The sequence below is a fragment of the Osmerus eperlanus genome, chromosome 18, assembly GCF_963692335.1.
Source record: "Osmerus eperlanus chromosome 18, fOsmEpe2.1, whole genome shotgun sequence".
In the NCBI taxonomy this organism is placed as follows: Eukaryota; Metazoa; Chordata; class Actinopteri; order Osmeriformes; family Osmeridae; genus Osmerus; species Osmerus eperlanus.
The window spans coordinates 14057800-14082769 of record NC_085035.1 but is presented as its reverse complement, the minus strand read 5'-3'; the positions used below and the strand labels follow the sequence as shown (position 1 = coordinate 14082769).

Sequence of the window (24970 nt, the reverse complement as noted above, 5' to 3'; positions counted from 1 at the left end):
GTTGCTTGGTATTCAGGCTGTCCTCAAAGTGAGCGTAAACTAGTAGGCTATTTTTATTTTATTTTTTGCATAGTGCCGTGGCCATAGCGGCCGTTAGTTTGACCGGCCGTTAGTTTGACCAGCCGTTCGGGAAATCTCCCGATTCTCCCGATGGCCAGTCCGACACTGCTACCCACACACATACTGTCTGAAGGAGAGACTGTGTATCTTGATGTTGTTGGAAAGGCCATTCTTGTGAGTCACTTCTCCTGCCCCTCATCTTTGTCCTTGAGCAGAATATCGTCCTATTTGTCCTCTTGAGCAGAATATCCAGCAGCAGCCACACCTTCTAACCTCCCTCTGCCTAAACCTCATAGGGGGTCCCTCCCTAACATAACACGTCAAGGGCATGAAACAGCCCTCAGTGTCTGACCAACGTTTTAAAACTATCTTTAGATAGACCTTAGTTGCCCAGCCACGCAGGTACACCCTGCGTGGCTGGGCCAGACCTGGCTTAGTTCTCTTCTCCTCTCAACCCTCTCATCACCCCCTCACCTCTTCTCTGGCCAGACATTGTTACATTTCCTGTACAGGGGAGACAAAATGCAATAGCTGAAAACAATGGCTGCACAGTGGCATGTGTCCCAACTACGTGTTTATTTTCGAGCGTGACAAACATCTGCCTGTGCCACAGTCTGTTAGCCAATACCCATCTTCCACAAGCAGTATACATCTAGTCATGGGCCTCATGGGTCTTTCAGCCATGCAGTGGCGCAGCATTTGGTTTTAAGACTGCCAAGCTGCATTGTCATACGCTCTGTGTGGGCAAAGTTGGAAGCTTTGAGTAACTGGCTTACCAACTAGCCACATTCATTAGCTATTAGCATCACTATTTTCATTGTCTGTTTTACATTAAACGAAAGGGTGGCAATGCCTAAAATGGCATTATCTAGCTACTGCATTTTTATTTTAATCTTGGTGATCATGCAAAAATGTAATGTCAAGCACTGAGGGATTGGATGGATTAGACAGCAATAATATGTGCATCATGCATGGGCAGATCTACAGGGGGGCAAGGGGGGGCAGCCGCCCCCCCACTCTAGAGCCTTTCCCCCCCAGCTGCCTCTCTAACTTTGGTGATACAAAAACTGTACTTGTAAAAACAAATGTCCACAAGCTTCTCAAAACATTGAACTGAAACATACATTTACCGAAAGTGATTTTTATTTTATTTTAAATGTATTATTAGCCTCCTGCCCCTCAAATACTTAGCTACGTCCCTACATCAAATGTGCAAAGCGGCGTTCACACAGTCTGGCTCGCACACAGCGAGTCTGCTGCGGTGCGGTGACACTGCAGCCCGGCAAAGACTGAGCTGCCCCCGAGCCTCTGAAGGTGAAGTTTAATGTATGCCAGCAAAAACAGCAAGTCTATTACGTTAGCCAAAAGTAAAATAGCTCCCTCGTGATTTGCAAGAGCTTTCTGCCCTTTGATTAGTTTGGATTTTAGTAAAAACAGGAACAGCTTAATATAAAATATAAAATCTTGTTTGTATCCATAAGGTTTTACTGATGGTCGCAGTTTCGCCAACGTTACGTCACAACACACAATTCAGTGAGATCGATCATTTTTATGATTAGCTAAGCAATCCTATAACATCCACTTACACTCACATATCACAGCAATAATGCTGCACAAATTAAACCAGGTTACAACTGGGGAAATAACAAATACAATAGGATTAAGTAGTCTAAACATAACTGTTGTGTGCATGTGATAAATCTTTTCTGATTTTATATTTGTTATAGGTTACTTATTAGCTGCTACAAGGCCCTACAGTGTAATGTAATACAAGAATAACCAGAGCTTTTCACATATCGACTCTTGCAGGCCAGAGTAGCTGAAGAAATTAGCTGGAGCCTAAACATGAAAAGGAAGGCTGAAGGTGGGGATATTGCCAGCTTTTTTGCTAAGAAAATTCAGAGAAGTACACAGGAGGAAGAGAAGGATGGAAATGAAGGAGAAGGCAGTAAACTGGAGAGACCACGAGGGTCAGAGCAGGAGAAGACCACAGAAGGAGATGAGGAAATAAGTGAAGGAGACGAGGAAAAAGAAAAATCAGTGAGGGGTGAAGAAGAGGCTCCAGATTCAGAGAGAGGGACAGAGGCAGGGAGTAATCAGGAGGAGGCAGATGAGGATGACAGGGAGAAAGAGGATAGACCTGCCATTCCCCCTGGACCACATGGTATGTTTTTATTCTTCTTCCATATAAATTGCCGTACAGTAGGATAATATGTAATGTCACTTATATGCATTGGCTATGTCCATGTACTGTAAAATTGCATTAGAGAATTATATTTGCCACTCTTCTTTCTTTTTTAAAGATATATCAAAATGCAAAGGTAATGCAGCCTGATTTAAAGACATTCCCAAAGACACAACATGGAGCAGCAAAAAGAAGCTTCCACAGGGAGTGGTGCAGTCCTCGACCATGGCTTGAATATTCCCTGTCTAAAGATGCAGCATACTGCTTTGCATGCAGACATTTTGCACATTTAAATATCAGTGTATTCACAACAGAAAATTGCTATTCTAACTGGAAGAAGGCCACTTATAAAGAAAGTGGGTTCAGTGTACATGCCAGATCAGACACATATGATTGCATGGAGTGAGTTCAAAAGAATGGACAAGAAAAATACAACTGTCTTGGGAATGATGGGAGATGAAAATCAAAAACAAGTACTGTATTTCTTCGATGACACGCCGCCCTCGAAAAAACGGCAAGTAAATCACAAGTGTACTATAATTCCCTCGAAGAACTGGCAGACACAAGTGGCTTTCTTGCTACAGGTTTATTTGAAGCTTCTTCTCCAAATCCACCGTGAAAACTAAACCCACAGTTTAACGAGAAAATAAAGACCACATTAGCTTAAAATGAACATACAACGACATGCGCAGCATGTAAATAACGTTCACCAAAGTAAAATACAGACACAAAACAACATTGTTGGCTGCATGCTGTACACAAGGGAATAGAGGTTTCCTTAGATCGCTAACATCCGCTATAACAACCTTAAACTTTTATCAGAGCATTAAATTGTCCGTGCTTCGCTTGCTGTTATCGACTGTCTCACTCACGTGTCCCAAAAGGCTTTCAAAATTATATATTATTATAATGGTGTGGTTCAGGAGAGCTTCCTTGAGTACCAGAAAGCAGAGCACTTACATGCAGCCAGTTTGACAGAGAAAATTATTTCATGTCTGGAAAAGTATGGACAGGAATACAAAGAGAATCTGGTTGGCCAAGGCTATGATGGGGCTGCAGTCATGAGTGGCAGGTGGTCTGGTGTCCAAACAAGGGTTAAAGGTCCCATGACATGAAAACTTCACTTTAGGAGGTTATTTAACATTAACATCAGTTCCCCTAGTCTGCCTTTGGTCCCCCAGTGGCTAGAAAGTTTAATAGGTGTAAACCAAGCCCTGGGTATTCCTCTCCGCCTTTGAGAAAATGAAAGCTCAAACACTTGGTTTTGAAAATCCTCTCCTTGTGACGTCACAAGGAGGAAGGTTACCTCCCCTTTCTCTGGCCTGCCCATGAGAATCTGAGCTACGACCATGCGAGTGCAATATCGTTTTTTCCTTGAGTCGTCATGGCTTGCAAACGAACGAAGCATAACAGTCGCTCAGTGTTTGTATGTACAAATGAAAACAAAACCATTTTTACAGTTCCTTCATCCGAGCCTCTGAAGAACCAGTGTCTTAATTTTATTTTCTCTGGAAATGCGCCGACACAACTTGCCAAGTTTTGCATGTCTGCGCCAAACATTTCAGCCATGACTGTTTCCTCAACTTGGGCCAATACAAAGCTGGCCTTGCAGACCGTCTAAAATTAAATTCTGGATCAGTACCAACTCTCCTTGGTCCGGCCAAAGTTGTGAATACACACACTGTAACGCGACTGTTGTACACTTCTTTGTTATTTGGATAACCGTTCTGCTGTTGGTGTTATGGCTCTCGCGATATCCGCCTTTCCCCTCATTGAAATGACTGAGTGTGCACTTCTGCAAACCAGGGTGATCAGATGAGAATGGGCAAATTCGAGGCATCTTACAGCAACGGGGCTATGAGCCATTGCGATACTTCCATTGTAAACATTAGCGCATGGTGCCGCCTCCTCCTCATTACCATTGAAGCAACAGACACCAAAACAGCTCGTTCTGAAGGCTCCTTCACACCATAACGTTCTGGTTAACGTTCTCTGAAAGTTCTAATCATTCAATTTCGAGCGTTCTAGGGCGAGGTGCACACATCTGGCGTGTGACTAACGTGTGACTATAACGCATGACTAGTGTGGGAATGACGCATGAGGAGCGTGTAACAGCGACCAAGTAAGACACCCCTGAAAACTATTAGCGTGTGACGACGTGTCACTGGGTCGCGACGACGTGTGACGAAAGCAAACGATGAATAACAACCAAGTAACGCGAGGGTAACGACTGACTAACGATAGCCAAACGCGTGCAACGTTAGTCAAACGTCCACAAACATTCTTCCGCGTTATCCAGCATTTAAAATTAAACGTTGAAGAACGCTGGTCTCCATGAGAACTTTTGTGCATGTTCAAAACTTTTTTTTTGGACCAGGGTTCTCCGACGATCACCGACGATTACCAGCGTCACCAGCGTCCACACAACGCTCTTCTGGCGTTATACCAGCGCTATACCAGCGACCATGGACGATTACCAACGTTTCCTCTAATGTCATAGAACGTTGACCAGAACATTATGGTGTGACGTAGCCTTTAGGAAAGCTCATTGTGGGACTACTCGTAGTGGCTGTAATTCAGCACCAAGGCTGAATTTCGGGAGAGAGACTTCAGATCCAGTATTAGGGGACCACTAAGGCCTATATAAAAGCATCCAAAAACAGCATGTCATGTGACCTTTAAGGAAGTTGCCAAATATGTGTTTTAAGTTCACTGCAGGGCACACTGTTTGAATCTTCATTGTGGACAGTGTAAAAAAATGTTCAGTGGGGCACCATGAGTACTACCAAGGCTAAGTGACACTAGATGGGCCTGTCGCTATGCTGCATGTAGAAAGCAGACTGCAGTAATAAGAGTGCTGGATGACATTTCAGATTAGGCCAATCCACAGAGCTGTAGACGCAAAGTCAACTAACGTGGACCTTACCAAAGCAGTTGACCTTACTGAAACCCTCAGACACATTGGAAGATTATTGCAAAGAGGAGAGCTTTAATGAGCTATGGAGTACAGCTAGGGGTGGAACGGTACACAGAAGTCACGGTTCGGTTCATACCTTGGTTCAGACATAACGGTTTGGTACGAGTTTGGTACAATGGAGGAAAAAGCTAAACAAAAATGCAGAAGGCAATTTTTATTTTTTGATTGTGCATGTCTCAGGCTGTACCACCTAGTGCAGGGGTAGACAACCTTGGTGCTCGAGAGCCGCTGTCCTGCATGTTTTAGATGTTTCCCTGCACCAGTACACCTGATTTAAATGTCTCTCTCTTTTTGAATTAAGACTGTTAATTTGTTTGCAGACTTTGATGGTAGACTTATCTCCAGCCTTCCCTTCTACTCCTTAACCGTTTGAGTACTGTGGGAGCCATATCAGTTAAGTTCAGATCAAGCTGAAAATGAATTACGTATTAAGTATGGAAATTAAGTATGACATTTAAAACACAAAACAGATTGTAGAGGTCAGTATTTGTAAATGTATGCTCTCCTGTATGTTGTCAGACGGGAGATGCCTATATGATTAGTGAGAAGCCGCAGCACCTGTTAGAATCTTGGAGTCCTCGTTAGACAAACATCTTTTTGACTGCAAAATACCACTTACTTATACTAAATTATATTTACTTATACTACTTGCAATATACAGACTAGACAGATGCCTGTTGTTTTTTACTCTAAAGTGCTAACGGTTTATTTGATTATTAACAAGCGCTAATTAGCTGCAACCATGTCCAGTAGGCCAGACTCGCATAACATTTTTGTGGACCGACAGAGCGATGTGTGTTGTGAACGGGGAAAGTTCAATCCCAACGAATCAATTTGGGATGCTCGGGTTGCAAAAAGAAAACACAAAAATGACAGTCATGGCTGTGTGGGAGAACTTGAAGAGCCTCCATCATTGAAATCACATGATTAATAGTTATATTCAAAATAATGTAATCCTTCTTTTTTGCTGATACGAAAATTGATCAGATTTGTGACTCAAAACCATGGTTCGATCCAAACTGAGTTTTGTGATCAGATCCACCATATTTGTGAGAGTTGTGGTTTACTTGGTTGTCTGCTGTGACCTCACTAGCCTGTAGAGGGAGACAGATCCTGTGTGTACAAGGTTTTGTGTTAAGACATACTGCTTTTGACTTTTGGTTGAAGCTGCTGCAGCTACCAGGTTAACCAGCTGTCTCCTTCACACCCTCACCAGTCTCCTCAACTCCTTATTATCTTTCTCACTAGTTTCCTGTGTCCAGTCTCCTTTCGTCTCTTCCTTTTTCTTTCTTTAATCACTCTCCATCTCTCCTCCTTCCACGTTGTCCTGTGTCCAGCATCCTCTATCATTCTCCTTTTTCCTCATTCAATTCCCTCTAGTTTCCAGTGTCTAGCCTCCCACATCCATCTTCTCCTCTCCCCTCCCTTTTTCCATCTCTCTGATTTCTTGTGTCCAGGGGGGCTATCCTTCTCCTGCTCCTCCCTCCTCCTCCTCCAGAATCGTCACTCTGTTATGTGTTCCAGCTGGCTTGTGGAACGTCTTTACCCTGGGCGGGGCCACCGGTGGCAAAGCCGGCCTAGACCAAGAACAGAACCCCCTGCCCTTGTCCAATCAAAGCCTGCTGCTGCTCCTGGTGCTAGCCAATCTGACGGACGGACCGGACTGGCCCAACCCCTACAGACAGGCTGTCACCTGCTTCAGGAACACCCAAGGTGCGATGACACTAATATCAACGGCAGCCATCATATAATATCAAGCCACAGACTGCATTGTGAATAGAATAATACATGTAGTAACAATACTATAGGATAAAGTTTGTTTGTGCATCCTCAGACACATCATCCCCGGCCTCGGAGCTACCCCACAGCTTCCAAATCAACTTCAACAGCCTGTACACAGCCCTGTGTGAGCAGCAGTGCTCCGACCAGGCCACCCTGCTCCTCTACACACTGCTGCACCAGAACACCAACATGAGGACCTACATACTCTCCCGCACGGACATGGAGAACCTGGTGTGTGAGATACAGACACAGTCTTATGACTGAGTGATGATATATCACTACGATGAGGATGTACAGGCTGACTTGAGCCAAGATCATTAGCGCTTCAACATAATGCGTTTTCTGGGGTCAGGACTTGATTTGGGGTGGTGTGTGTTTTCAGAAACCCACGTACATAAACATGAATGCACACACACACACCCGTCACTATCTCTCAGTGCAATCCTGTCTTCAAGTCAAGTGCAATATAATTAGTGGTGGGCATAGATTAATTTTTTTTATCTAGATTAATCTCACTGTAATCTTGGCATTAATCTAGATTAAAATGGCTCATTTGAATTCCGCCGAAGGCATTCAGAATATGTGTGCTACCCAAATAATGACTAAAAGTAAGTCTTTGAGAACGGGTTTCTCAAGCCAGGTGGCGCATTAGACCAGGAGCTCATCTCCTGTTTCCAAAATGCATCACAAACTGCTTGAGAAAGCTGTTCTACTATGATAATTGGTGATGAAAATAAATTATGTTCAATAAGATGTACTTGTGTTTATTAGAATAGTTAGCTTGGCTGATAGAGCTGTGCTGACGGGCTTGCCTCGGTTGCACTCGTAGTAAACATCGTAGTTTGACGACGTCTCTTCCCCTGCGCTACATCAGTGCTTGGCCCGGCATCTTCCACATTAGCTAAGGGATGCTTTGCGTTTAGGTGGTATTTGAGACTGGAAGAACTCCTACAGTAAACTAATTCCGTATAGCACAAGGTGCAAACAACCTTAGTCTTGTCGAGGTTTCCATTGGGAAGCTTCTTACTTACATTTTCCCTGAAGCAAACCAGGCGGCTTCATAGCTGCATCCATGTTAGCACGTCACATTTGATGTGATGATTTCATACACAAGGCATACACACAGGTTCGAAGACTCGTTCTCGCCCCCTACAGTGCAATTCGGCTAGGTATACGTCCGCGCTAAAATATCAAGGTGAAAGTCATCATAGCTTGCGAAGTATAGACCCAGCTCCCAACCCAACTTTGAGAATAGATTAACGGCGATATTTTTTTTTATCGCCGATAAAGAGTCGCAGCGCGTTAACGCGCGTTAACGCCAATAACGGCCCACCACTAAATATAATATAGTGCAATTGCAATGTGGTAAGGTGTCATTGTGCAGATTGTGAATTATGCAACCACTGATGTAGGCACTGTTCAATCACAAGCATTTGCTCATGATTTCCCTCTCTTTCACTTGGGCAGTCAGACACTTAATATGTCCTTCTTCCACACACACATACACACATGACCTCATCCCATGTCTGTGCCTAGGTGATGCCCATCCTAGAGATCTTGTACCATGTGGAAGAGAGGAACTCCCACCACGTCTACATGGCCCTCATCATCCTCCTCATCCTCACTGAGGATGACACCTTCAACCGCTCCATTCACGAAGTGGTGAGTTGTAGTTTCTGCCACTCTCTGGGATCTATTAGTTGGGCCTTGTTTCCAGATCACCACCTCTGTCTTCACAACATACCAGCAACTTCTGAATTCTGGGATTTGCTATTTATTTATTTATTATGTCACCCTCTGTATTTATGATATTGTATCTCTGAGATCTACTGGTACAGGATTTCTATTTCCATCCTCAACTACCAGTCTGGCCTTTCCATATCTTTAGTGTAGCAGCATAGGGGAGCAGTACATAGTTTGTATCAAGCAGGAGTACTGATTGAGAACCAGAAGGTGGTGAGATGGGGGGCTATTGGGGGCTATTGTCCTTCGTTAGTTCATAGTTCTCTCTGCCTGTCAATTAATTAATTTGCTGAGCCTTTGAGTTACATTAAAATGTTTATTTATACACTCTACTTTTTAAAATTAAGATCCGTATATGTTTATCGTATGCACCTTCCTGCCACAATAAATTCTGTGTTTATGTAAACTTACATGGCAATAAAAACAAATTCTGATTCTAAAGTTAGGATGTGTAATCCAGAAAGGCTAGCAGTTAGCAAGCTTGCTCTAAAAGCATAGAGCCCGCCCTCGCTTCAGAGGTGTCTCCAAAGCCACGCCTCCTCTATCACACATGAACACACACACACAGCAGAGTCTAAGTGCCATGAGGAGAGACATGTTGCTGGAAGCGATCGCTTCTTGATTTATTTTCTTGTTATCTTTTACTGGTGGTTCAGGAGGAACAAAAGGTATTTGCGGTTCGCCTTCCATTCTCGTGCAGTGAACAGCAACATGGAACCCGCGCTGATGACGTGTGATTGTATGCACGAACAAGTAGCGCACTGGTGTGCAAATATAGATTGACAGATAGGAAGGCATCCTATCATTACATTCAGACCTAATACTGTTTCTGGGAAAGATTACACATCCTAGCTTTAAGATTTCTTTATTTATTAACTCTGAAGCACTTACCCTCACAGGCTTGACTCTTTGCTGTATTTCCATTACCCTTTCTCTACCTTCTCTCTGTCCCTCTCTGCATCCGTCTCTTTCTCTCCCTGATGTTTTGAGCCTGTCCAGTGCCCAGCTACTGTGTTGCATATTAATTTTTCTGCTGTAGTGGACTCTGGAGCTGCTACAGTCAGGTTACAGGCAGTCAGCGGACTGGAGATGGAGCTAAGATAACTGTCCATGTTTTTCTATGTGGAGTTGACAAAATGAATGATGGTGGTATGGGAAGTGTGTTTGTGTGTGTGGCCATAGGTTAGTGTGGCATAAGGCCAGAAAGTTGTTTTGTATGCTAGGTTCGTGTTTTGTCTGTACATCATTGCTGGATGTCAATATGTTCTTAGAGAACCGTGTCACTGTCACATTATTTAATATAGAGTGAGATAAATGAACTGCTGCTGTTTGTTAATTGGGGCGGCTGTGGCTCAGGGGGTAGAGAGGGTCGTTTGTTAATTGCAAGGTTGGCGGTTCGATCCCTGACTCCTCCCAGGCCATGTGCCGAAGTATCCTTGAGCAAGACTCTGAACCCCAATTTGCTTCCAATGGGCAGGCCGGTGCCTTGCATGGCAGCTCCGCCGTCGTCGGTATGTGTGAGTATAAATGGGTGAATGAGAGGCAAACATTGTGAAGCGCTTTGAGTGCTGCTAAGGTAGAAAATGCGCTATATAAATGCAGTCCATTTACCATTTATGTTGATGGTAAGCCAGTTTGTGCGCTGGTCATTACCACTCTGTGCTCTTTTAGCTTTATATTGTCCATCCTGCCAGTTCGACAGCACCAATAAGAATGACGTTTGAATATTAGTTTAGTTTCCTCCATGTTAGTTTCCTCCAGGATCACAATGACTCTTATTGAGAGACTTGTTGCTCTTGTTGGTTAGTTGTAACGGATTTAAATTCTTGCACTCGCTGTGAAATATTTTACTGTGGACTGTTTTTCTACAGGTACACTCTTGACCTTTTTGAGTTTCATGTTGTTTAATTGTAACTTGTTTAACTGCAAGCTCTTATGTTTCTTCCCTTTGGAACTTATTTGGTTTTTCACAATGTATGTTTCATGTTTTGGTTGCTCGCAATGTCGGGGCTATCTCGTTGTTATGATCAGTGACCTATGCACTTTTGTAAAGCTCTCTCGTGGAAGTCGCTTTGGATAAAAGTGTCTGCTAAATGCATAAATGTAAATGAATAACCTGAGGATCCTGTGATTGTGCTAAGCAGAGCTAGAACCAGGCCCAGAACCCAACTTTCTCGGAGAGGCCAAGCTTTTCTGTATCCAAGAATCAGCCATAATGATTTCTCTTCATTGATTTTCCATGACCCTCTCTCCCACAGGTGCTCAAGAACATCACATGGTACACGGAACGCACGCTTACAGAGATCTCTTTGGGAAGCCTGCTCATCCTTGTGGTAATCCGCACCATCCAGTTCAACATGACCAGGACCAGGGTGAGGCACAGACACAAACACCCACACACATGCATAGAGGGTGAGGCACAGACACAAACACCCACACACATGCAAAGAGGGTGAGGCACAGACACAAACACCCACACACATGCATAGAGGGTGAGGCACAGACACAAACACCCACACACATGCATAGAGGGTGAGGCACAGACACAAACACCCACACACATGCATAGAGGGTGAGGCACAGACACAAACACCCACACACATGCATAGAGGGTGAGGCACAGACACAAACACCCACACACATGCATAGAGGGTGAGGCACAGACACAAACACCCACACACATGCATAGAGGGTGAGGCACAGACACAAACACCCACACACATGCATAGAGGGTGAGGCACAGACACAAACACCCACACACATGCATAGAGGGTGAGGCACAGACACAAACACCCACACACATGCATAGAGGGTGAGGCACAGACACAAACACCCACACACATGCATAGAGGGTGAGGCACAGACACAAACACCCACACACATGCATAGAGGGTGAGGCACAGACACAAACACCCACACACATGCATAGAGGGTGAGGCACAGACACAAACACCCACACACATGCATAGAGGGTGAGGCACAGACACAAACACCCACACACATGCATAGAGGGTGAGGCACAGACACAAACACCCACACACATGCATAGAGGGTGAGGCACAGACACAAACACCCACACACATGCATAGAGGGTGAGGCACAGACACAAACACCCACACACATGCATAGAGGGTGAGGCACAGACACAAACACCCACACACATGCATAGAGGGTGAGGCACAGACACAAACACCCACACACATGCATAGAGGGTGAGGCACAGACACAAACACCCACACACATGCATAGAGGGTGAGGCACAGACACAAACACCCACACACATGCATAGAGGGTGAGGCACAGACACAAACACCCACACACATGCATAGAGGGTGAGGCACAGACACAAACACCCACACACATGCATAGAGGGTGAGGCACAGACACAAACACCCACACACATGCATAGAGGGTGAGGCACAGACACAAACACCCACACACATGCATAGAGGGTGAGGCACAGACACAAACACCCACACACATGCATAGAGGGTGAGGCACAGACACAAACACCCACACACATGCATAGAGGGTGAGGCACAGACACAAACACCCACACACATGCATAGAGGGTGAGGCACAGACACAAACACCCACACACATGCATAGAGGGTGAGGCACAGACACAAACACCCACACACATGCATAGAGGGTGAGGCACAGACACAAACACCCACACACATGCATAGAGGGTGAGGCACAGACACAAACACCCACACACATGCATAGAGGGTGAGGCACAGACACAAACACCCACACACATGCATAGAGGGTGAGGCACAGACACAAACACCCACACACATGCATAGAGGGTGAGGCACAGACACAAACACCCACACACATGCATAGAGGGTGAGGCACAGACACAAACACCCACACACATGCATAGAGGGTGAGGCACAGACACAAACACCCACACACATGCATAGAGGGTGAGGCACAGACACAAACACCCACACACATGCATAGAGGGTGAGGCACAGACACAAACACCCACACACATGCATAGAGGGTGAGGCACAGACACAAACACCCACACACATGCATAGAGGGTGAGGCACAGACACAAACACCCACACACATGCATAGAGGGTGAGGCACAGACACAAACACCCACACACATGCATAGAGGGTGAGGCACAGACACAAACACCCACACACATGCATAGAGGGTGAGGCACAGACACAAACACCCACACACATGCATAGAGGGTGAGGCACAGACACAAACACCCACACACATGCATAGAGGGTGAGGCACAGACACAAACACCCACACACATGCATAGAGGGTGAGGCACAGACACAAACACCCACACACATGCATAGAGGGTGAGGCACAGACACAAACACCCACACACATGCATAGAGGGTGAGGCACAGACACAAACACCCACACACATGCATAGAGGGTGAGGCACAGACACAAACACCCACACACATGCATAGAGGGTGAGGCACAGACACAAACACCCACACACATGCATAGAGGGTGAGGCACAGACACAAACACCCACACACATGCATAGAGGGTGAGGCACAGACACAAACACCCACACACATGCATAGAGGGTGAGGCACAGACACAAACACCCACACACATGCATAGAGGGTGAGGCACAGACACAAACACCCACACACATGCATAGAGGGTGAGGAACAGACACAAACACCCACACACATGCATAGAGGGTGAGGCACAGACACAAACACCCACACACATGCATAGAGGGTGAGGCACAGACACAAACACCCACACACATGCATAGAGGGTGAGGCACAGACACAAACACCCACACACATGCATAGAGGGTGAGGCACAGACACAAACACCCACACACATGCATAGAGGGTGAGGCACAGACACAAACACCCACACACATGCATAGAGGGTGAGGCACAGACACAAACACCCACACACATGCATAGAGGGTGAGGCACAGACACAAACACCCACACACATGCATAGAGGGTGAGGCACAGACACAAACACCCACACACATGCATAGGCACATGGACAGATATACACACACTCTGGGGCATATGCACACACGCACAGAAATCGTGTCCGTTTGTGTGTTCCAGGATAAATATCTGCACACCAACTGTTTGGCGGCGCTCGCCAACATGTCCGCCCAGTTTCGCTGCCTCCATCAGTACGCCGCCCAGCGCATCATCAGGTAAGCCCCCGCCTCCCTATCATCAAGTTTTTCTGTCGAGTTAGATGGATGTTGGATATCCAAGCTGTCCATTGGGAAAGTATATCTGGTTAAATTAACAGTCGTGAGCATTGTTCTGCTCAACGCTAGCCGGCGCTACGGTATCGTTGTTCCCGTTTAAAATGCGGCCTATATTCCAGTGCGGCCTATACTCCGATTTACAAACACAAAGCTCCCATTTTGGTGGGGTGGGCTTATAGAAAATGCGGCTTATTTTCTATAAGAAAAATACGGTATTTACAAGCCGCACAAGCACAAAGTAACCCCACCTCAACTACCAGGCACAGTGAACAACAATAATAGGATCTTAACGACTCGCAGCTGTACCTGTTGTTCCCCCCGACTGATCCGGGGATCTCAGCTAGGATCGAGGCCTGCCTCGCAGACATCTCCGCCTGGATGACCGAGCACCACCTCCAGCTGAACCTCGCCAAAACAGAACTCCTCATCATCCGGGCCAAACCCTCCATCTCCCACGATCTCTCAATCACCCTGGGATCTGCGACGGTGACCCCTTCATCCTCTGCCAGGAACCTCGGGGTGACCATGGATGACGAGCTCTCCCTCACAGCCCACATTGCTGCGGTCTCCCGGTCGTGTAGATTCACCCTCTACAACAGGGGTGGGCAATCCTGGTCCTCAGGGGCCGCTGTCCTGCATGTTTCCCTGCTCCAGCACACCCGTTTCAAATGAATGGGTAGTTATCAAGCTCTGTGGAAGCTGGGTAACGACCATTCATTTGACTCTCAAAAAGAACGTTAATCTCGCGATAAAATAATTGACGCCGTTAAAATGGGTTTGCGTTAACGCCGTTAATAAAATTTGTCAAAATAATCGCAATTAGTTTATTTTCCGAAATCGTTCAGCCCTAATATCTAGTCAATCTGTTGAAAACAGTGTTGTGTAGACACAATAGATTTAAGTTTAAGTTTTTGTTTCAAGACTCCACTTTCGATGTTTCAGTGGCTATGTTTCGTCTTTGCTCCGCAGCTTCACTCCTTGTAAACCAACCAATCAGCGCGCAGCTCATCTATATATCAGGGGGTCAGATGGCTGAGCGGTTAGGGAGTCGGGCTATTAATCGGTTGTTGGTTCGATTCACGGCCGTGCCAAACGACGTTGTGTCCTTGGGCAAGGCACTTTACCCTACTTGCGTCTGCTCAATGACTAAATGTAATATATTCATGAGCATAGCATAAAATGGAGAAAACCTCTTGTTTTATTCCAGGGCTATTTCACAGGGTGCATTAGGGTGCATAGAACAGCACCCGGACCATTTTCAGCCCAACCAATGTTACATACCCTATTTGGAGACCTTAAGGAACAGTGTGAAATACCCTATAAAATCTGTAAATTACCCCTTCAAATTCTTTTTGTGGGGGTAGGCAGGGGCGGTAGGCCCTTGTATTGGTTTAATGCACGAAGAGCACCCGAGCAATTATTTTTTGCGTTCATTTGAGGTCCAAATAGTTTTTGGAGCTTTATATAATGTAAACATTACGTTGGACTCGTATTGTTTTATTTGCAGAATGTATTTAACAATGAATATTATGATATTTAACTTAAGTATCAGTTTTGGACACATTTGTGCATTAAATTATGATATTAAAGCCCAATCCCAATGTCCCCCATAAACCCTAAGCCCTGAACCCTCACAGATTTACAGTGAGGGAAAACATTATTAGATCCCCTGCAGATTTTGTACATTTGCCCACTGACAAAGAAATAATCAGTCTATAATATTTATGGTACATGGTATGAACAGTGAGAGACAGAATAACAACAACAAAATCTGGAAAAACGCATTTCAAAATTATTGTAAATTGATTTGCATTTTAATGAGTGAAATAAGTATTTGAGCCCTCTGCAAAACATGACTTAGTACTTGGTGGCAAAACCCTTGTTGGAAATCAGAGGTCAGACGTTTCTTGTAGTTGGCCAACAGGTTTGCACACATCTCAGGAGGGATTTGGTCCCACTCCTCTTTGCAGATCTTGAGACTGGCTAGGACCTTAATGTGCTTCTTCTTGAGCCACTCCTTTGTTGCTTTGGCTGTGTGTTTTGGGTCATTGTCATGCTGGAAAACTCATCCACGACCCATTTTCAATGCCCTGGCTGAGGGAAGGAGGTTCTCACCCAAGATTTGGCGGTACATGGCCCCGTCCATCGTCCCTTTTGATGCGGTGAAGTTGTCCTGTCCCCTTAGCAGAAAAACACCCCCAAAGCATAATGTTTCCACCTCCATGTTTGACGGTGGGGATGGTGTTCATGGGGTCATATGGGGTTTCAGCATTCCTCCTCCTCCAAACACGGCAAGTTGAGTTGATGCCAAAGAGCTCAATTTTGGTCTCATATGACCACAATTTGACCCAGTTCTCCTCTGAATCATTCAGATGTTCATTGGCAAACTTCAGATGGGTCTGTACATGTGCTGATTTAAAGATCCCATAACATGCTGTTTTCGGATGCTTTTATATAGGCCTTAGTGGTCCCCTAATACTGTATCCGAAGTCTCTTTCCAGAAATTCAGCCTTGGTGCAGAATTGCAGCCACTACGAGCAGTCCCACAATGAGCATAACTTGCTACTGGAAAAACTCAAGTGCTATGGCTTTACACCATCTGCCGTAGCATGGATCGAAAGTTACCTAACCAATAGGAAACAAAAGGTTTTCTTTAATGGAAGCCTCTCAAACCCAAGACATTTACAATGTGGAATTCCTCAGGGATCCTCATTAGGACCATTGCTCTTCTCGATTTTTACAAATGATAAAGCCTGTATGTCTATGTATGCAGATGATTCAACACTATATATGTCTGCACCAACAGTTAAAGAAATCACCTCAGCCCTCAACAAAGAGTTGCAGATGGTATTCAAATGGGTATCTGATAACAAACTGGTCCTTAACATTTCCAAGACTAAGAGCATTGTATTTGGGACAAAGCAATCATTAAGCTCTAAACCCCAGCTGAACCTGGTACTGAACAATGTTGCTGTTGAGCAAGTACAGGAAACAAAGCTTCTGGGTGTAACTTTAGACTAAACTATCATGGTCAAGACATATAGATCTACTGGTGCAAAAGATGGGTAGAAACATATCTGTGGTTAAAAGATGCTCTTCTTTGTTAACACCTCATCTGACCAAACAGGTTCTGCAGACCCTGGCACTGTCACAACTAGATTATTGCTCGGTAGTCTGGTCAGGTACCACAAAAATTAACCTAGGGAAGCTTCAACGGGTACAAAACAGAGCAGCTAGGCTTGACCTTAAGTGCACACCAAGAGCAAATGTAAATAACATGCATGACCGACTCTCCTGGCTGAAAGTTGATGAGAGGCTAAAAGCATCACTTCTGTCTTTCATTAAAAAAATTAACACATTAAAAACCCCCAACTGTTTGTTTAGGCAGCTCACACTTGTGTGGGGTATGTACACACATACCCCACCAGACATGCCACCAGGGGTAACTACACAATTCCAACAATTAAAACAAACTCAAAACAACGTACAGTACTATGCAGGGCTATGGTTGAATGGAACTCCCTTCCAGATCACATCTCAAAAACCCAGAACAAAGCTAGATTCAAAAAACAAGTGAAGCAACACCTCATGGCTGTTTACACTGGATACTAGCATGTATTACTAATTATTTATCTACTCATTTATCCTTTTTCCTATTTGCCATCTGTTGTCTTTGTGTGTTGATGGTTAGGTTATTTAGTCTTTTTTTTTTTTTTTTTTTTTTATCTGGTGTTTGTATGTTGATTTCTTTTTTGCTATATGTTTTTTTCCTTTTCTTTTATCTGTTGTTTGTATGTTGATTTCTTCTTTGTTATATGCTTTTCCTTTTTTATCTGTTGTTTGGTACGTTGTTTTCTTGTGTGGACCTCAGGAAGAGTAGCTGGTGTCTTTGGCATCAGCTAATGGGGATCCGAATAAAATAAAATAAAATCAAAGCTTTCCTCAGGACATGCCGTTTCTGTGTCTGTAGCTTTAAATGCTATTATGAAGAAAGAGGCGGGGCTAACTGCCATGCTTCGGGCGTTTGAAAGCCATGATGTCTCGAGGAAAAAACAATATCGGGCTTGCACGGTCGTAGCTCATTTTCTCATTTGTGGGTCCAAATTCTCTGTGCGGGCAAAGCAGAGAAAGGGGAGGTAACCTTCCTCCTTATGACGACATAAGGAGAGGATTTTCAAAACCGAGCGTTTCAGCTTTCATTTTCTCAAAGGCGGAGAAGAATACCCAGGGCTTGAAATTTCTAGCCACTGGGGGACCAAAGGCAGGCTAGGGGAACTCATATTAATGTTAAATAACCTCCTTAAGTGAACATTTCATGTCATGGGACCTTGATGTGTGAAATAAGTATTTGACCCCTTCTCAGAAAGATTTCTGGCTCCCAGGTGTCTTTTATACACGTAACTAGCTGAGATTAGGAGCACACTCTAAAAGGGAGTGCTCCCAATCTCAGTTTGTTACCTGTATGAGACACCTGGGAGTCAGTTTTGCTTCTGTGGCTTCTCCTCCTACTTCAAACAATACAGAGCATATGTTGCCATGGTAGCCACAGCTTAACAAGCGTACATACACACGTGCTTGCATTCACCCACTGATCCAGTGTTTTACAGTCATGTTTTGATGTGGGTTTTGTTCTGCTAGAAATGTGTTCACCTGTAGGCTATCAAATTGTTTGTGGGTGGACTGGGGGGAGGCTCGCAAGTACATATGAGTCAGACAGACGCTGCAATGCTGACAATGTATTTTTTTTGGGGGGGGGAATGGGTGCATGCATGCAAACAAAGCCCTTACAGGCGGATTGATAGAAGGGTGTGGATGTGTGTGTGGTGGACATTTGTATAGGTGGAGGCTGATTTAAGGGGTGACGCACAGAACACAGAGAACATTGGGCCTCATTCACCAAATGTTCTTAAGAACAAATTTGCTCTTAAACCCCACTTACGCATTTTTCACGAAGATTCTGGCATTCACCAATGTTTTCTTATTTGGGATTTGTTCTTAAGAACAGAATGTACGCACACCCAAGAGCACTCTTACGCACAATTGAGAGCTGACATGTTTGCGCAAAATAAGTAGTTATACCGTTTTCGTCCGTTCTAATTTAAAATGGAATATTTTGTCTCCTTTATAATCTTGCAACTATTTTTTTTAAATTATTTTACACATAATTAAATGTTTGTTTGTTTTAATAAATACACACTACACTTACACTTCTGCTCATTTGTAAAGCACTTTGAATTGCCATGGTGTATGAATTGTGCTAGGCCTATTAACATTTTCTAGCCTGGCTTTGCCTTCAATTCACATCAATTATGTTAACAGGGAACCTTGCCATCCAATAATAAGTGACTTATCACGGTACTTATAGGCCCAAAGTAGTCTTATTCCGCACACTAAGACAACATCACACAATGGCCTGTTTATTGCTGCTGCAAAATTTTGCATTCCTTCGTCCCCTGAGGAGGGAACGCATCTTCCGTGACTATACCGATTTATTTGCAGAGAGTGACGAGTACCTGTTGGGACCACACATTGATGGTCTAACACAGTGCATCTCAATCTTTTTTCAATAATGTACCCCATATCAATTTTCTTCTCAGCCAAGAACTCCCTGACCGGCCCCAAACATTTGAGATAGAAATAACGCCTATGACTACGATATAGTGATGTGCCATCAGGATTTATTAAACATTGTAAATGAAAAACATTTGCAAAAAAGAAACTTGTAATAAACGATCATGCAGTTCAAGTACCCCTTAACTGGCCCCGAACATGTTTTATAAAAATAAAACTATATAAATCATATATATATTTATACCATGGTCTGGGTGAATACTCGATTCGGATTGGCTGCAGGGGTGTTGGACACCTAAGTAGTTCCAGCGAAACTGTTCACCGTTCAAAATCATTGCGCTGGCTACATAGTATCAGTTCTTTGATAGTATAAGCCTGTAAGTGTCTGAAACAAATAACCATAACAACAGGGCCTCAAAGCCTCTGTTTACAATTTTGAAAGACTAACAAGCGAACATGTAATTACAACAATGAGTGACTTCAATATTTATTTTAACCTATTTGGAAATGATACTATGATACTTTTCTGAATTTACTGTGTCAGTGTCACGTAACCGCTCATCTCACATCCCATTCGCTATTCACCTCGCTAGTCAATCTACTTCAGACAGGCTGCTGCCAACACGACATGCCAACACGACACGATAATTTTTTTCATAAAAATCTTGATTTGGGGACAATGACATGGCTGAATAGCTAGTCTTGTTGTTAAAAATACTGTCAAATTATTAATTTGACAGTATTTTTTTTGACTAGGCCTACTATTAGGCCTAATAGTAGCCTAGCCGATACTTTGTTCGTGAAAATCTTGATATTGATTTGGGGACAATGACATGGCTGGTTAGCTAGCTAGTCTTCTTGTCAAACATATTGTGGTATAATTTTAGTAATCATGGATGATTTTGTATGTATTTTTTTATTTATAAATCTCACGTACCCTCTACAGTACCGAAACGTACCCCTAGGGGTACACGTACCCCCTTTTGAGAATCACTGGTCTAACGCAGGGGTTCCCAAACTTTTCAGCCCACGACCCTTAAAATAATGGTGCCAGTGACTCACCAGAACCTGCTCCCGGTGCACGTTCTGTGTTTGATTTGATGCATTTTCGGGAGCTCGATAGTTAATGCGAGCGTGCAAAATTTTTGGCCTTTATTTGAGTGCAAAAGAGTTTTTGAGCTTTGCATAAAATAAACAGCCTGGTTTTCCATCGTTATTCTTCTCCCGGTTCTACCGATGGCCAGTCCGCTACTGCGGGGCTGTGTCTGCGGTGGAGGATTTTCAAGTCATATTATTTTTAATTCTCGTACTGTCAGGGGCTGCTGCAGCACCCTCAGCACCCATAGTTCCCGCGGCCATGGGTATTCCCTCTCCACTGACATCCAAAACTCATCCAGTGTCTTGGCTGAGAACGCTGCCTTTAACGTTCGGTCGCTTGACAGTTCAACTAATCCTGACTCAACTAGACCCAACTAGTCCTGACTCTAAAAAAGGGGCATACGTGTAGGGGTCCACATATACCAAGGCAGCACAGGGTGACAAGGGAGTTGGGTGGGGGTGACATGGGAGGGTTTGCGGGTCTGTGCTGCACAGAGGGCTGGAGGAAGGATCTGGGGTGTTGTGGTGTTCGTCCTTGCGTGACTGCGTGTGTGAGAGCGAGAGAAAGGGAAATGACAAAAGAAAAAAAAGTCTAGCAGGTGTCCTGGTCATTTGCCCATATCCCAGTAGGTCACAATGACTCAGCTTCCAGGTGCTCTGTCCAGACCAAACACAGACAATGGAACAGGCAGTAGCCTGCAGCCCCGGGGGCTTTGGTGATGCCTCCGCTACAGTCATAGCCCCAAAATCTATCAATTAATTACCCACCAGGCTCCCAGGCACCTTAATTAAAAAAAAATTATTTATTATTTTGTTCCATCAACTGTGCACATCTCTATTTGAAATGTTCTAATCTATTCAAATATATTTATTTTTAAACCAACAGCACAAGTGTTGTCTGAAAGGCTGTTATTCGTATTAATTTGAACCTGTGTGGTAGTGAAAGGATTCATATTTAGCAGTGGTGGCCTGGAGGTCTTCTTAGCAACACAAGAATGTCAGTCTCCCCAGCCAGACAGTTCACACACTATGCTCAATGGTGGCAAAATCATTTAATGGATGGCTGTACTGCCAAACAAAAAACAATATTATTAGCACAGTACAGTTCATTAGACTGTTTCCTTGACTCATAAAACCTGATGAAGAACCGACCAGCTTCTCTGTTTGTGTCCATGTCTATGTGCTTGTGTGTGTAGCCTGTGTAAGCCTTGTCCTCCCCTGTGTATTACTAGCAGACTGTTTAATCTTTGCTGCATGTTATTAGTGAGCATTAGCACACGCCATCTGCTATGTGCAAACTGGTGGGGCGGAGAACGCTGGGTAGTTCATGTCTGGAGCGTTGGACAGTGTGGGAATGTGCAAGTGTGTCAAGGGTGTAATTTTCCAGCAAATAGCATAGCCGTGATGCGTGTTGAGGTGTGTGTGAGGAGAGAACTCCGAGATGTGATGTGTATGTCCATCCCCCAGCCATCACATCTTTCCATCACACACCCATCATGTACTCTCAGACAACCGAGCAGCATCGTACAACAAACATAATTTAACATCCCATAACATATTTTGCTCTAGGCTTTGGTAGAAGGTCAGGGAGAGGTGAAGGTTGGGTTAGCTGAATTGTGATGATACTTGAACGATTCTGCAGATGAAGTACCCAAACCGCAATTCTAATTGCGACCTAACTGAAATCACGCAGATCCCTGCAGCTAAGCTGCGTTCTGACTTACGGTGTGTCCACTGCAGCGACGAGAATCGCTTGCCATCGCTTGCCTTCCCACAGTGCACCACGCTTGGGGGCGTGTCAGACAGATTAATGCAGAGCTGTAGTTCTCTAAAGTAACTGTTGTAGTTTGTATGACGTCATGGCAAAGTGTGCACACTTGGGTTTACGTACTCGCAATATCAATCAAAATAAAACTCAAAACTGTTTAATAGACATACACGTTGACATGTGTAAAAACGTTTTATAATATTACTTGAAGTCTCTGCTAATCCGCGATACGACAAGGGAGTCCCAGCCGGGATAGCTAGGCTAGTTACCACAGAACGAAGTTACGTGATGTGACAAGACTGAATTTAAAAGTACAAAAAAAACACCAGGAGCACCGACAACGTCGGCAACCCTGCGCCAGGCCTTCAATGTCTCTGTACAAATACAGAGACGTATCGTACAGGACTGGATATGCAGCTGTAGCGGGTTATACACGTTTAAGATTAGAAATACTTAATCTCTGATAAAGTATTTAGTTGACGGGACACCACCCCAGGATTTGTTAAAGGGCCTGAGGAATCCTTATTGATAATCGTAATAATCAGTCTAATCTTAAGTAGTTAATTATATGAAAGTAGAGCAATGAAAGTAGTTAATTCTATGAAAGTAGAGCAGATCAGATAACGTGAGTATTATACACAATGATTTATTTAAGAAAATATACATACATATAATGAACAAATACCAGAGAAGTTATAGGTTAGTTGAGAGTGAGTTGAGTTACATTTACATTTACATTTATTCATTTAGCAGACGCTTTTATCCAAAGCGACTTCCAAGAGAGAGCTTTACAAAGTGCATAGGTCACTGATCATAACAACGAGATAGCCACAAAACATTGCGAGTAGCCAAAACATGAAGCACACATTGTGAACAACCAAAATAAGTGCCAAAGGGAAGAACCATAAGAGCATGTAGTTAAACAAGTTACAATTAAACAACATGAACTGCTATAAGTGCAAGTGTACCTGTGGAAAAAGCAAGCAACAATAATAAAAACAATATATCACAGCGAGTACAAAAATTTAAGTCAGTAACCACTAACCACAAGAGCAACAAGTCTCTAAGCAAGAGTCATTGTGATCCTTGAGGAAACTAACATCGGGTCAAGCGAACCATTCCTAAGTACCGTTGTACACCCGGAACAAGTGCGTCTTGAGCCTTTTCTTGAAGGTGGAGAGACAGTCAGTGTCTCTGATGGAGGTGGGGAGTTGATTCCACCACTGGGGGGCCAGACAGGAGAAGAGCTTGTGTTGGGACCGGGCGGTCTTGAGCGGTGGGACCACCAGGCGGTTGTCTGAAGAAGACCGTAGGTGACGGGTGCAGTCCCGTTCACTGCTCGGAAGGTCAATACCAGGGTCTTGAATCTGATACGGGCCATGATAGGTAGCCAGTGGAGAGAGATGAGGAGCGGGGTAACATGGGAGCGTCTGGGTAGATTGTAGACCAGGCGGGCCGCTGCGTTCTGAATCCTCTGAAGAGGGCGGGTTGCACATGCTGGGAGACCAGCGAGCAGCGAGTTGCAATAGTCCAACTTGGAGAGGACAAGTGCTTGGACTAGCAGCTGGGTGGAGTGCTCAGACAGGTATCTCCTGATCTTCCGGATGTTGTAGAGGGTGAATCTACACGACCGGGAGACCGCAGCAATGTGGGCCGTGAGGGAGAGCTCGTCGTCCATGGTAACCCCAAGGTTCCTGGCAGAGGATGAAGGGGTCACCGTCGCAGATCCCAGGGTGATTGAGAGATCGTGGGAGATGGAGGGTTTAGCCGGGATGATGAGAAGTTCTGTTTTGGCGAGGTTCAGCTGGAGGTGGTGCTCGGTCATCCAGGCGGAGATGTCTGTGAGGCAGGCCTCAATCCTAGCTGAGATCCCCGGATCGGTCGGGGGGATCGTCAGCGTAGCAGTGGTAGGAGAAGCCATGGGAGGTGATGATTGGTCCAAGTGAGGTGGTGTACAGAGAGAAGAGGAGGGGTCCAAGGACGGAGACCTGTGGGACACCAGTGGAGAGCTGGCGAGAGCCTGACAGTTTGCCTCCCCAGGAAACCTGGTAGGATCTTCCCGACAGGTAGGATGAGATCCACTGGAGTGCAGTGCCAGTGATGCCCATCTCAGAAAGTCTGGCGAGCAGGATCTGGTGGTTAACCGTATCAAACGCTGCAGAAAGGTCCAGCAGAATGATGACGGATGACCTGGAAGCCGCTCTGGCAGACTGGAGGGCAGTGGTGACTGAAAGGAGGGTAGTCTCTGTGGAGTGGCCAGTCTTGAAGCCCGATTGGTTGGGGTCAAGCAGGTTGTTCTGAGAGAGAAAGTTAGACAGTTGGTTAGATACAGCACGTTCAATTGTTTTTGAAAGGAAGGGTAACAGTGATACCGGTCTGTAGTTCTGGAGAACGGCAGGGTTAAGGGAGGGTTTTTTGAGTAGAGGGGTAACTCTAGCCTGTTTGAAGGCAGAGGGGAAGGTGCCGGAGGTAAGAGAGGAGTTTAGGACATGGAGAAGAAAAGTTATGATGGAGGGGGAGATGGTTTGAAAGAGAGGGGAGGGTAT

The 24970-nt window shown here is 44.7% G+C and overlaps 2 protein-coding genes across 4 annotated transcripts in view; both read left to right on the top strand.

Moving 5' to 3' along the window:
* dym (dymeclin) overlaps positions 1-24970 on the top strand; it is a 100833-nt gene that overhangs the window by 48228 nt on the left and 27635 nt on the right. For 2 of the 3 annotated variants that reach the window (XM_062484696.1, XM_062484697.1), the window contains exons 9-13: positions 6747-6935; positions 7057-7235; positions 8541-8666; positions 11006-11119; positions 13833-13927. In XM_062484696.1, the coding sequence (XP_062340680.1) occupies positions 6747-6935; positions 7057-7235; positions 8541-8666; positions 11006-11119; positions 13833-13927 (703 nt within the window). Of the gene's footprint in view, positions 1-6746; positions 6936-7056; positions 7236-8540; positions 8667-11005; positions 11125-13724; positions 13928-24970 lie in introns of all 3 variants that reach the window. The other variant, XM_062484698.1, reaches the window with a different exon arrangement.
* Positions 1665-2706, top strand: LOC134038988 (uncharacterized). Its single transcript, XM_062484741.1, has 2 exons — positions 1665-2224; positions 2364-2706. Exons 1-2 carry the CDS (start codon positions 1906-1908, stop codon positions 2393-2395), a joined length of 351 nt encoding a protein of 116 aa, XP_062340725.1. The 5' UTR covers positions 1665-1905; the 3' UTR covers positions 2396-2706.

Excerpts from the sequence above, each read along its gene's own strand:
- LOC134038988 (XM_062484741.1), top strand. The coding sequence starts at position 1,906 with ATGAAAAGGAAGGCTGAAGGTGGGGATATTGCCAGCTTTTTTGCTAAG. Across the intron at positions 2,225-2,363 it reads CATTCCCCCTGGACCACATG|ATATATCAAAATGCAAAGGT; the intron begins GTATGTTTTTAT and ends TCTTTTTTAAAG.